General features: G+C 40.3%; 1 protein-coding gene across 1 annotated transcript in view; it reads left to right on the top strand.

Annotated features, from left to right (window-relative positions):
• Positions 1-13,515, top strand: part of EPG5 (ectopic P-granules 5 autophagy tethering factor) — a 54,636-nt gene that overhangs the window by 23,145 nt on the left and 17,976 nt on the right. The window contains exons 17-28 of the mRNA XM_054002394.1: positions 1,060-1,200; positions 1,600-1,744; positions 2,548-2,745; positions 3,465-3,575; positions 4,318-4,437; positions 5,857-6,023; positions 6,204-6,428; positions 8,166-8,289; positions 9,189-9,330; positions 10,399-10,570; positions 11,774-11,936; positions 12,535-12,677. Of these exons, the coding sequence (XP_053858369.1) occupies positions 1,060-1,200; positions 1,600-1,744; positions 2,548-2,745; positions 3,465-3,575; positions 4,318-4,437; positions 5,857-6,023; positions 6,204-6,428; positions 8,166-8,289; positions 9,189-9,330; positions 10,399-10,570; positions 11,774-11,936; positions 12,535-12,677 (1,851 nt within the window). The remainder of the gene's footprint in view (positions 1-1,059; positions 1,201-1,599; positions 1,745-2,547; positions 2,746-3,464; positions 3,576-4,317; positions 4,438-5,856; positions 6,024-6,203; positions 6,429-8,165; positions 8,290-9,188; positions 9,331-10,398; positions 10,571-11,773; positions 11,937-12,534; positions 12,678-13,515) is intronic.

Raw genomic sequence — 13,515 nt, forward strand, 5'->3', positions numbered from 1 at the left:
TTGCTTTCTGCACTTTAGGATCCAGTCATAAGAAATAGTACTGAAACTGGGGGTTAACAGTAATTTCTCTGGACAGGAGTAACTTTGAACCACACTTACTGAAAAGGTTGTTCTAGAGGTAATTCCTTTTATCAGGGCAGCACCACATTCAGGATATAGTGAGGAGAAAAATCCACTCACTCTGGGAATGGTGAATAAAGAGCATTATAAGAGCAGTGAACCTTTTAGCCATGACTGTGTTCCAGTACAGTCTTTTCCAGTGCTTCTAGCTGGTTTGTAGGTAAGGCTTTTGGATGTAATCACATGTTCTTGTTTGAGGTACAGAGCCACACAAAATTTGATCAGTTCTCACCAGAACTGTTTTCCCTGAGTCTGTGATCCCTTTGGTTTTATGCTCTGCTTTTCAAGATTTTCACTAACTTATTTTCTACATATAATATTATGTTACTCTTTTAAGGAAAAAGTATCTGGCCTTTCTTCTCCTTCCCCAAGGAAGGAGAATTATTATTGCTTCATAATCTTATCATTGCTTCATGGTAAGATTATGCCATAGATGCTTTAAAGCACTGGAGTAGTTTGAGACTGATATTAAGGTATTTTGGGTTGAGAGTGGAAATTTTTCTATAACTTTGAGCATGAAATAAAAAACCAAAGAACCTCTTTTGTCTGTTCCCCTGCACCTTCTCTGTTTGGCCTTTGGCCCTTTTCCCTGCAAAGGGAGGTGAATTGTCCAAGTTAGGCAAGAACAGTGAGTTTAAAGTGATAGAAACTTGATGAGGACTTGCATCTCTAGTGATTTTTGAAAGATGGGACACTAATCCCCAGAAAGGGATTTGTGAAGGAAAGAGATATTTAGTAAATATTTGAGGAGGATATCGCTCAGCTATTGAATGACTCCTACAGCTGAAGAAAAAGACTCTGTATTTAGCTATTTAGATTTTCAAAGATAAAGTGTAAAGTTATGAATGTATTTAATAAAAACTAAATCAACACCTTGTCTCTCTTTCTGCTGATAGTGAATGTGTTTTTCTTAAATTTGTTTGTTTTGTTTTCTGGCAGCATCGAGAAGTTCTGTGCTGAAGGGATCCCTCTTTTGGGTGTACTAGTCCAGTCTAGACATCTGAGAACAGTAGTCCATGTGCTGGATAAAATTTTACCCTTGTTTTACTCTTGCCAGTATTACCTCCTGAAGAATGAGCAGTAAGCATTATATGTTCATAATACGTTCATTTTTAAATTTTATATATTTGTTTACTTAATTTATTCATAGTTGCAGTAAAAGTTAATAATAATCTTCTGGTTTAGATGCCTGACAGTCTCCCACACAGATCCTTAGTAAGATTTGGGTGCTGATGTAGATCAAGAACTGGTATTTAGTCCTGATGAGCAGCCTTGAATTACAGGCTGGTGTGAAATGTTCATACTGTGCCTAGTGTATGGCTGAGCTGGACCAATTAAATCTGCATTGTGGTTGTGAATCAAAGCCTTTCTATATGTGTCTCACCGGTGCTGTTGAGCTGGTTTTAAATTCTCTAGAAGCAGGCTTTCTATTTAATATGCAGTAAGGGATATTTTAATTTCATTTGTTGACATCCCTAGGTTTTTATCTTATGTGGAACTGTTCCTTCACCTGGATAGTGGAGTCCCTCAAGGAGTGACCCAGCAGGTTACCCATAAAGTGACACAGCACTTGACAGGAGTGAACTATGGAGAAAATGTTAAGCTGCTCAGTAGTATGATACAGGTGAGAAGATTATTTAAAACAGAAAAGGGGGAGAGAGTGTTAAAACCAAGCTTATTTGACTGAGTTAGTGTTAAAGGTTAGAAAGGGTACTGAACTTAGCAGTTCAGTCACAGAGTACCCTGTATCAAGCATTAGTAGTTGGATTTGGTTTCTTGAAATGCTTCTGCTTGAACTTGCCTAAATCTGGAAATGCATGTGACATTAACAACAATATTTACCTTTCAGACTTCTTGGAAAACTGATTTTCCCATACCAGGTCAAAACTGTTTTAAAAAGGAAATGTAAAATGCATCACTCCTTTCTTGTCTGTGTTATTTGAGGGATGCAGCAGAGGTATTAATGTTTGCAAGTTCTACTTTTTACCATTAATTTAGGGCCCTGGAATGGAAAAATGTCTTGAGTTAGGGAGAAGTAGTGTTTTTTTAAGTGCAGAGAGGTCAAAACCCAAGGCCCTCTAACATTAGAGAGGGATAATGGAAAGAGACCTACTCTGGGAAGGCCTACAGCAGCCTGGACTTTGGAAATAGGTGCTATTTATGCCTGCAGGTGTCCTGCTTAAGGCTTCTGTGTCTGTTTTTGCTGATTGCACAAGGTCCTCTGCTCTCTAGGCTTCAGAATCTGCAGAAGTTTGGAGGCTGAACATGACAAAGCTGTCCTTACTTGGATACAGAGAGTTTTGTTGTAAATTATTTAATTTAAGGATAGCCCCACAGCCTCAAGCAAGTCAAACAGTTCTCCAATAAATTCTAAAGCTTTACTCAGAGCTGCGATCTGTTGACCAGTTTTACCCTTTAATTTGTCAGACTCACATTTTTCTAAGTGACCATCCAAATGGAGTGGGGCCAGCTGCAGTCCTGGAGTTCTGGGTGCAGGTCCTCACCAGCCAGCAGCTGTGGCACAGGGACCGGGCCACGCTCTGCCTGCTGGATGACTTGTGCAAAGCTGCTTTTCAGTACAGCCAAGAGGACTGTGTGCAAAAACTGCTTTACCAGCAGCACAAGGTAAATAAATAGCCGTGGTGTTTTGGTGTTGCTGTTGGGTAAATGGTCAGCTCCTCTGTTGCGCAGTCGGGTTTTGATGTGAATGTGTTTTCCTGAAGTGCAACAAGAATGACTCTGAAACCCAAGGATGGTTTGGGTTGGGAGGGACCTTTACAGCCTATCCAGTTCCACTGTCCAGGGACACCTTCTGCTATCCCAAGTTGCTCCAAACCCTGTGCAAACTGTTCTTTAGCACTTCCAGGGATGAGGCAGTGACAGCTTCTCTGGACATGATGAGTTATGATGATGAGTGATGAAGTTACCTGATTTTTTTCTGAGTTGGTCAAGAAATTTTTTTTCTGAGTGGGTCAAGATTAATGAAATGTCTGATATTTTAATAATAATGATAATAATTACTACTAAAACCAGTTTAGAACGCAGTTTTCATTCATGTGAGTTCTGTTGTGGTTTGTCTTCTTTCATTTCAAATCTTTGATGGAGTGTTTAGGACAAAAATGGAGTGCCTTCTCCTGAAAAAAAACAAACACAGTTTCTGCAACAGGATTTTTTCACTGAAATAGAAAATCCAAGCAGTCATTTCAGTGGTTTCTGGCTGAGCTGAGGCTGGAAAGTAGCAACAGGATGTGGAAAGGAACCTGGATAAAAATGGAGTGATCCACCTGTAGCTTCTAAATCACTTGGTCATGAAAAAAACCCAAATGTTTTCTGTTTCTGTGCAGAATGCTTTGGGCTATCACTGTGACAAGGGTATGCTGTCTTCACTGGTCAGCTGGATTGTGGCAGGCAATGTCACACCATCCTTTGTGGAGGGCAATGCCAACTCCTCTCAGGTGAGTGCCATGATGGTGTTTTGTGATGGGAAAAGCAGCATACTGGTCTAGGGGTCTTTTTTCTTGTGATAAAATCCCAGTTTAGCCTAAGAGAATGCTATGGGTTTTTTGCACTATTGCACTAAAAGGAACATGGATATTTTGCACAGGGAGAGTTTGTCTAATTGCATCCAAGAATTCATATAGTAAGATTTATTAGTTAAATTTTCTTCTAATCTACTATTGTTCTGTTTAACAAGACAAAATCTCTAAAGCCTGACTTTTCTTTCAGATCAGTCTTTATCTGATAAATATTTTGAATTTGAGTTATCTTCTCTCTGCTTAAGTGAGCTCCTTATTCAAGCAAAAGGGAAAGAAAAACCTTGCAGTACCCCAGACAGAGATGGGTAGTGCAGGTGGAAGAGAGGAGATCTTGTTTTACTGAGTTTGAGAAGGTTGTTTCCTCTCTGAGGAAACTGTTTTAGGAGGGTTGTTTCCTCTCTGTTTTACTGAGTTTGAGAAGGTTGTTGAGCTCTCTGGGTGATTCTGTCAGTTGTGTCTGCTTTTCCCCTTCTTTTCCAAAATTGTACAAAGGGGAAGTTTGAATTCAAAGAGGTTTTGTTGTTGAGGTGTGATACTGCTTTTTGCAACTCTGCAGTGAGAATCCATCAAACACTTACTCCTCTTAAGAAATCATCAAGCTTCCTGATCCTGCCCCCTGCCATTTTGTTATCAGTATTTTTATCATTTCTGTGTTGTCCAGGTCTGGTTTGCATGGACGGTATTAAATATGGAATCAATATTTGAAGAAGATTCACAGCTTCGCAGAGTTGTGGAGGGGGAGCTGGTTATCAATGCTTTAACTCCTGATCAAGCTTTGAAGGTGAGAGAACTGGTCATCTCTTTTCATTAAAATGAGAGGGAACTGCTGGAGAAAAGTGTTCCCTTGTATAATTTAGTTTTTCTCTTATGTTACGTTTTTACCAGGATAAATGTATAAATAATGCTTTACTTGGCTGTGCAGGAGAAAATACACTGCAGGGAAATTTTCATTGACATTTTGAGTGTATTTGAGTTCTTTTACATTTACAAGCCACAATGGAAATACCCGATTTTACTAAATATCAATATTTACAGAAAGCTGATTTGTGCTTTTGCATAATTTTCTGGGTCATCTAAACACCTCACAACCTTCAGTGGATTTATCTATACCCCTGATATGGGGAGTGCTTATTTTTCAGGTGGGAAAATGTGTCTGTATTTCAAACAGATGATTTCTCAGATGACCTGAATAGTGCAGAAGACTGGCCTTTACTTTTCTCTGTTTTCTGAATTATTTTCCAAGGCTTTCAAAACTATTTAGGTCTCTCCTTTAACAAGGCACTTAATCAGCTGTACTTCAGGCTACATTGCAGCCTTTTTCAGCTTCTTTGCCCAAATTCAGTTACAAACTCTGGAGGAAAGCAAGTGAAAACCAAAGCTGTACATTCTCAAAGTGTAACTTTTGGCCCATCCTTCATCTCGGCTGTTTCAGTGCGTTTCAGTGAAGGAGGTGGCTTTGTGAAAATAGGTTTGCTTGGCCTGTGACAAGTACATGTCTTGCATCCTTGGAGCTGGTCTGGAGAACATTTGTTCTTTGGCTTGCATGTCTTGATTTAGCTGGAAAACAAAAGGAGTGTGGGCAGTGTGTGGAAAAGAGGTTTGGTGTAGGGGATGAGGAAGTGCCAGGGTCTGCTCCCAGTCTTGGGAGCTCAGAAAACCTCCCATTCCCCTGCTTCAGGCACAGTCCAGGGGAGCTTGGAGTGGGACTGTTTAACAATTTAGTGGGTCTGTGGTGTTGCTAAGATGGGATGCTGCTACTCATAGGTTGCTTTGTTTTTGTTCTGCTTTTGCTTCTGTGTTCTTTCTTCACATTAGTTATACTTTGCATTTTGAATTTTCACTAGAGCTGTATTAAATGTAATCTGGAAAAAGCTAAAAGAAGCATGCTGGAGATCTAAACTGGGGACATGTACTTCTTTGAGGAAGAACAGTAATTAGCTGTAATTAACACCAGGGCCCATATGTTTGCCTTGTGTCAGAGCCATCATGCTGGGGGTTTGTAAGCATCAGAGATGTAGGTCTGCTCTCCACCATAACTGTGAGATGGGCAGCTCATCCTTCAGGGCCTGTAACAGATGTGTGACTGCTTCCAAAGTTTTCTCCTCTGTAATTACCAAGTGTTCACACTGTGTTAATCTGCTCAGTTAACCTGTGACAGCCTGTTACAGCACCACACTGTCTGGAAATGTTGTTTCTGCAGAAAGCCCAGACCCAGCTGAAGCTGCCCATCGTCCCTTCCCTCCAGAGGCTCATGATTTACCGCTGGGCTCACCAGGCCCTTGCTACCCCTGCAGATCACCCTCTCATGCCACTGGTCTGGCAGAAATTCTTCCTCCTGTACCTTCACCGACCAGGACCACAGTATGGGTGAGTCTGACCTGCTCCAGCAGATTATCAAGCACTAATTAAGTGAGAGTCAGTGCATTACACTGACTGCTCCTGAAAGCAGTGGGTAGCAGCAGCTTCTCTGGTGAAACAGTTTGTCTGCAGAGATGCTAATTTGACATTTGCAACAAGACTTAGTTACGCATTTTTGTCCATTTTTAGATTACCTGTAGATGGCTGTATTGGAAGACGCTTTTTTCAGAGTGCAGCTCATGTTAACTTGCTAAGTGAGATGAAGCAGCGACTGACAGAGGTGGCAGACTTCCACCACGCTGCCAGTAAAGCACTGAGAGTGGAGAGTCCTGAGGGCAGTGACAGGTCACCAGAGAAGACCAGCTGCTCACCTGATTACCTGACTTCACCTGAGCTGCATAAGGAACTTGTCAGGTAAAAAAAGCCTGCCCAGTTCCACGTTAATGAATGCAACTGCCTGAGTTAACTGCTACAGCACAGTCGTGGCTGTGTGAGGAATGTAGGGATGTTACCTTAGATGTACTTCAGGCACTTATTAAAACATAAGATCATAGAATATTCAGGTTTGAAAAAGCCTTCCAAGATTATCAAGTCCAGCACTTAACCCAGCACTGTCAAAGCCACCACTAACCCATGTCCCCAGGTGCATAGCTGGGCTCAAATCCATTCCTCTGTTTGCATTTGTTTAGTTTGAGAGGGGGCTGGTTTTACTACTAAAAATAAAACATGGTTGATAGGCTTGTCACTCCCTTCAGGGGAAAAACTTTGCTTTTTAATGAATGGTAACCCCATGCTGGCAAAATATTTATTATTTAGGCATATATGCTACTCATATGTACATCACTAGCTATAAATGTAAAAGGCTATTTGGTGTGTATATATGTTTGTCACAGACCAGGGCCTGAGTTTGTCTGAGTAAGATTACTTCATCAGGTAACTTACTGTGGTCTTCAGCACATGGTTCAAGCACTTTTCTTAGTTAGCAACCCAAAGGTGAGCTCTGCCGAGTGTGTTCTGTGCCACCTGAAAAATGGTAAATCTGCTTACCAAAACCCGCCACAGGATTCCGTTTTTATCTTGGAGCAGGCTAAGGAGGGGGACACAGTCACTCACTGATACTCAGTTGGTGAATTCCCACTTTTGTGAGGTATAGTAGCTCCTCAGAGATATCTATACTCATGTTCACTGAACTGAGGAAGTATGTGAATATTGTGAGGAAACAGTTGAAAGGATTATTTAAATAGAGTCCCTTGTTCAGGAGTCCTGGATGTGTTGAATCTGAGCTCCTGCTCAGGGTTCCCCTCAGCACTCAGTAGGTACTGTACAAACAAATGAGGGAGATCATAAATCCCACTTGATAGTCTGTGAAAAATAATCCAGAGATGGTCACCGAGTGAACTTGATTAATATTTTCAGTCTTTCATTTCAAATAAGTTTCCTGCTCCAACAGAAAACCGGAGTGCTCTACGCCCAAATAAATCTTATACTCTGGAAGTTTAATGACCTGTCTAGTTTCCTAGACAGGAGGGAAATTATTGGTAGTGTTTATAGGGGCTGATTCTTGGAACTGGTCTACTTCCATTTTTTCACCAATGACACTGATGAAGGAAGCAGGAGTTTGCTAGTGATATTTAATACCACAGTGTGAAGATTTAATGGCATTCTAGTGCTTCCTTGTCAGGAAGGCTTGGATGGTGTGACTGTGAAAATGATAGCAGTTGGTGGAATGATGTCAGCTGAAAAAAGGTGTATTTATGTTAAAATTTTAACAAAGGAGGAAATGAGAATGAACTAGTAATGAATGAAACTCTGAAAAGAAATTAAAAGATGTGACTTATGCATGACTTTTTGGAGAAGGCACTGCAGAGAGATTCTGGCATAAGTCCTGGGTCTTATGCTAGTTTGCATAAATGTTTTCCTTTTCAGAATTTGTTCTCTTACTCTTTGTTGCTACCCTTCATATTTTTCTAAGTGCCTCCTTTCCTCTATGGCTCTTTAACTTGGCAGTAAATGAGTGAAAATGCACCCAAAATATCTTCTTTTTAACCATGCCATCTTGTAGCATTATTTGTTGCCCTAATTCTAACTTCAGAACAATCAAATTCACACTGATTTTTTTCCTTTTTTTTCTCTTTCCCCCCCCCCCATCAGGCTTTGTAATGTTTTAATTTTGTGGTTGGAAGAAGAGAATTTCCAGAAAGGAGATACATACATTCCCTCTTTACCAAAGCAGTATGATGCACATAGACTTGCTAAAGTCATGCAGAATCAACAGGTGGGTGGCTAAAAACACTGAAAATCTATAATTTAAAGTCCACTTACTAAAATGAGTCTTTGAAATCAGTGAGAGAGTTGTGTTACTGGTCTTTAATACACATACAGCATGTATGATACCTTCATGGCTCTAACTTTTTCCCTAAAATCCTGTGCTATGCCAAATTCCCTTCCTTTATGTTTGAAAGAGAACTTAGATGTAGCTTTCTTGCATATCTGTCATTTCGTGCAACACAACCATTTTTCTGTACTGCCCTGTAATTATTTTTATGTTCTAAGTTAGTATTAGAGGATTATTTAAGTTGCAGCTTTAAATAACAAAAGACTAGAAGCCAAAACCTGCTTGTGTTGGTAGTCTGTGAAATGTCACATTCCAAATATAAGTTAGTGAGTGTGTATTATTTGATTCTTGAAGTATTCTTCTATTATTCTGTTCTTCAAGTCTAAAGATTTATTTTGGAAGAGCATTTCCTTATGCTTGCTCTCTTTTCACTCCTCTGGTATATATGACTACTGGAAATGCAGCCTGCTTTAGCCTGGCTGCAGTTAATCATGCCATGTTTTAGACTACCTTGGTCTCTTGTATTCCCTTTTCAGGAGCAGATTTTTAATAATCTGTCTTTTCCTTTGTCTATATGTTTTAGAAATTATACCATGTGTCAGGTTTCATCTCTAAGTGTCACAAATGCTTTTCAGTAGATATCTATATATGTAGTAAAAATAGTTCAGTGTTTTTCTTCAGTTTAGTTTTTTTGCCCTTAATAATAGATTTCCTGTGATGTAAAACTGCAGGGTGTGCATTTTATGTACTTACTTTAGTTTTACAGATATTAGGATGGGTGGACAGCACATGGTGCTGACCAAAATGGGTGATAATAATTTAATTCTTGTGTGCTCCAGGATCTGTGGATTGAATATGTCAATGTGGAACTCATACACCATGAGTTTCAGGAAGCTCTGAACCTTTGGCTGCAGGTTCAGCTTGAATCACATCCAGCCTGTGCTTCTGTGGGGGAAACAGATTTCACCAACCCATCATCAGGTAAGAGATAAAAATACTGTTAAGGAAACTGCACCTTAAAAAATTAGTGGGATGTCAAAGCCCTGGTTTCTTTAGGAGCTTGATGATCCCTGTCAATAAAGATGTTAATATGGTTTGTTTTCTGTGGGTACAATATTTTCCATAAAGTTGTCATGGTTTTCTCACTAAGATTTTCCTGTGAGAAGCTGACATTGATGCTTTTTGGCTTCAAGTTTGCCACATCACAGAGCAGAGCTAGGGCCTCATGGCCAAGCTCCTCAAAAGTTCCTCTGCACAGAGTGTGCTCCAGACATTTTCCCAAAATTTAGAGAGAGAGAGGTGCAAGCAAAGGTAAAACCAGCTGTACCTGAAGACATATTGTTTCTGGATATTTTAAGTTTAGTTTTCTTTGTTAGGTTTTTTTTGGGTGTTGTTTTTCCCCGTGTGTTTCCCCTGGAATTTTGGCATAGTGAAAGGGGTGCAGAAGGGGTGACACTCATAGCTGTTGCATTAATGATATGGAGAGATTGGATTTGAGGCTGATCCAAAGAAGAGGAAGGAGTGAGGGAAGAGAATGGAGCTGGAATAGTTTCACAGGTGAATTTACACTGTTAGGACAAAGAAATAGAATGGAAATCAGCAGAAGGAGAGGGCTGACCCAGAGAGAGGCTGTGCTCTGAGAAGGAATTGACACTGATAGACTAGAGGTGAGGATCAGGTTAGGGAAAGGAAGATGAATTTTGCTCAGAATTTTGTCTGGGTGCCTGTGTCAGATGCAAAATAAATGGAGTGATGGAAAACTGGAAGTTAGGCATGTTTGGGGAAAACAAGAAAACCAGTGGGTCTTTTGATCCTAATCTTTGTGTGATAGAAGAGCTGGTTATGAAAATTAGCTGTGTGAAATCAATATTTGACAAAAATAAGAATATTAGTTGAGTGATTTTTTTTTTTAAAGAGGGAAACCTGAGAAATATTTGTCTGCAGTTAAAAATACTTCATGCAAAAAACCAAATGTTTTTGTTCCGTTTCTCCTAAACTTTTCTTATTGACCAAACTTGCTTCTGCTTTTCTTTTTTAATTTTTTTGTAGCCAAAGCGAGAATCATGAATAATTTGAAGAAGCTTGATACTCCCAAGCCCCCTCTGCCTCTGCAGACCATGAAAGCTCCTGTGCCAGTGATTTCCTCTGCCACTCTCGTGAGCCAGAAAGACGCGATCCAGCTCATGCGCAGGGACCTGAACATCCTGCAGCAGCACGCCAAGTGAGTCATGTCTGTGCTCCTTGTGCCTCTCCAGTGTGTCCAGCAGTGCCTTAAAATTATCATGGAGTCACAGAATGGTTTGGGTTGGGAGGCACCTTAAAGCTCAGCCCATCCCACCCCTTGCCATGGGCAGGGACACCTTCCACTATCCCAGATTGCTCCAAGCCCCATACAACCTGGCCTTGGACACTTCCAGGGATGGGGCAGCCACAGCTGCTGTGGGCACCCTGTGCCAGGGCCTCCCCACCCTCAGAGGGAGCAATTACTTCCTAAAGATGCCCTTCACAGCGTCCTCATTTGTGGTGTTAGCACAAGATTGTCAGTACTTGACTTCTGCTTCTTGTCCCATTCGTTTTCTCTTTCTTTCGGTCTATCAGGTTATTATTCTACTTCTTCAACTGACATAGGAGCGCACAAGTCTTATCTAATGACTGAGATTACATCAGATCAAACTTATTTTCTCTTTTGGCATATTTCCTGATCTAAAGCCTCCTTTTAGGCTTGATTTGTTGACAATGAGTTATATAACCCTAAGGTAGTAGCTGCAAAGTGAAGCACCCAGGAGAGAAATCTGATTTCTGGTTCTGCAAACTTTGTGAATTAAAGACATGAAAGACACATTCTGTTTTTAATATTCCAACTCTGATAATCCAGCTGAATTATTTTTCAATCACAACTGGTCAATCTATAGCTGTTCTTACCTAATGTAGTAATTTAATAACAATATTATGAACCAGAACAAAAGCTACTAAGCCCATGAGAAGCTGAGTCTAAACAATTCCAATATCAATTTTAGGTGGAGTCTCTTTTTCCTTTTGGTTTTTTTTTTTTTTTTTTCCACTTTTGACTGAATCCTCACACTCCAGCTTTTTGAAAATTGCACTTCCTATAGAGATTCTCTTCGGTTTCCTTCCAGGTTGTCATATCTAGTAACTCAAAAGAACTCACACATACTTGAGTAGTTTTGTTCTTACGAACCTGTTGGTTGTTTTTGTTTGTTTGTTTGTTTGTTTGTTTGTTTGCTTTGAAGTGCTATTACTTTGAAGTTTTAGCTCAATTTCATTTAATAACCTTTTATGTTTTCCAGAAAAGTGTCATGAGTCTTAGTGCAGCACATTAAATTGAAGTCTCCTCTCTTACAAATTCTCAGCATTGCTGTTTTCAGGAAAGATTTTGGTAATTTTATTAATAAATGCCTTTCAGAACTGCAGCTCTCTGGGAGTCTCAACATGTTGCTCTGAACAGTGAGATTTTGGACACGGTGCCTAAGCTGTATGTCAACAGGGAGGAGCAGATCACTCTCCACCTGGAGTGCCGGGGAACTTCAAACAAAGGCTGCCAGGGAGCAGCTCAGCTCACCATCCAGGTTAGAGGCATGGCATCACCTCTGTTTTGGGGCTGGTGAACATAGAGGATGAGTGTGAAATGGCTGAATTATCACAAAAGTGGTAGCATTTGACCAAATAAATCCACGCACATATTAGTGATCTGAAACACCTCATGTGTAATGCTCAAAAGGAGAAGCAGATCAACAGCTGAAGAATAAGTTGTTGCATAATTTGTTTCACTGGTGGCATCTGTTCTAAACAGCTTCCCAGTGTAGGGATGTGGGAATTTGCTTGCTAATAGGAATAGAAGCATGAAAATGTTTATGGAAATACTCCCATGTTGCTTAGTAAATTAATTTTTTGATCCCCTCTAAGTTTCAGTCCCTGTGGATTAAAAGGCTGAGATAAAAGACGTGAATTCTATTAGTGTGTGTGATAATTAATTAAAAACGTGACCAAGGATGTGTGCTTGGGAGCGATGTACTAAATGTGATGAAAGCTGTCATGGGGAACGCCATCCAAATTCAGAGTTCTCTGACTGGACTCTGCTTCGTTTTTGGAAATAGCTGCAACATGGGGGAGTTCTAGCAAAACCGTGTTAATTCTGCAATGAATGTGTGTCTTTTTGTCATTCAGTTTGAAGGGAAGCACAAAAATGAAGCAGTGAGCCAGCAGCTTCATGCTTTGCATAAAGAAGTGAGACAGCTGCAGGCAGAAGCCATGAAGCCACCTTCCCTGGGTGTTGTGGAAGCAGCTGTACACGTGGAGAATTTCATAACGTAAGTTGTTCAGATGCTGCTCTGGGTAGTGGTGTTTGTGCTTCCATTTTGGTGTGTTAGAGTTAAAATGTGGAGCCTGTTCGTGTGTTTTTCGTCATGCTCATCAGCTCGGGCCAGCAACAGAGCTGGAATCCTGAGACCTGTGTGTTTGTGGCACAGTAATTCTTATTATCAGAAGGTCACTCAGGCTCAGCAGGGCACACACTATTGTGTGTACTTCTCTTTATTGTTTTCTACTTCTTTTTATTGTTCTGTGCATTATAATAGCCCTCCTAATCCTGTAAAAGGACACTGAGTGATGACAAGGATGCTGTGCTAAACTTTAGGAAGTGGCAAACTTGTAACACAGCTGTCTCAGCCTTAGGCTAAATTACATTATTTGAATATGACTCTCTATGGGTTTTTCTTCATTATAGTGCAGGACATAAATCTTTAATAGACCGCTAAAATTTGAAGTAGTTTTTCAATAGGTGAAACAAAATGGTGCAGTAGAAGTGGGCTAGATAATACCACTTTTTTTTTTGAGAGGGGGTATGAATAAAATAGGGTTGTCCAAGGCCCTCTTCCTCACTTTTACAGTTCATCCCAGAGGTCCACTTTAGCAACTTCATCCTCAATCTTCCAGATTTCTGCTGGGAATCTCTTAGTGTAGCTGGTTTACTATAGAGTGTAATGATTGTAAAAGTAAAAGATGTATGTACTACTTCTGCTTGTTCATTCTTGATCATTAATCTGAAAAATTCTGTGGATGAGCTAGTTCTTGGGATTTATGTCTGTGGAATTGCATCTTCTTCACCTGTTTTAATTCAGATTTAGTGAAGACAGGGGTTTGGTCTCA

Source organism: Vidua macroura, chromosome Z (assembly GCF_024509145.1).
Source record: "Vidua macroura isolate BioBank_ID:100142 chromosome Z, ASM2450914v1, whole genome shotgun sequence".
In the NCBI taxonomy this organism is placed as follows: Eukaryota; Metazoa; Chordata; class Aves; order Passeriformes; family Viduidae; genus Vidua; species Vidua macroura.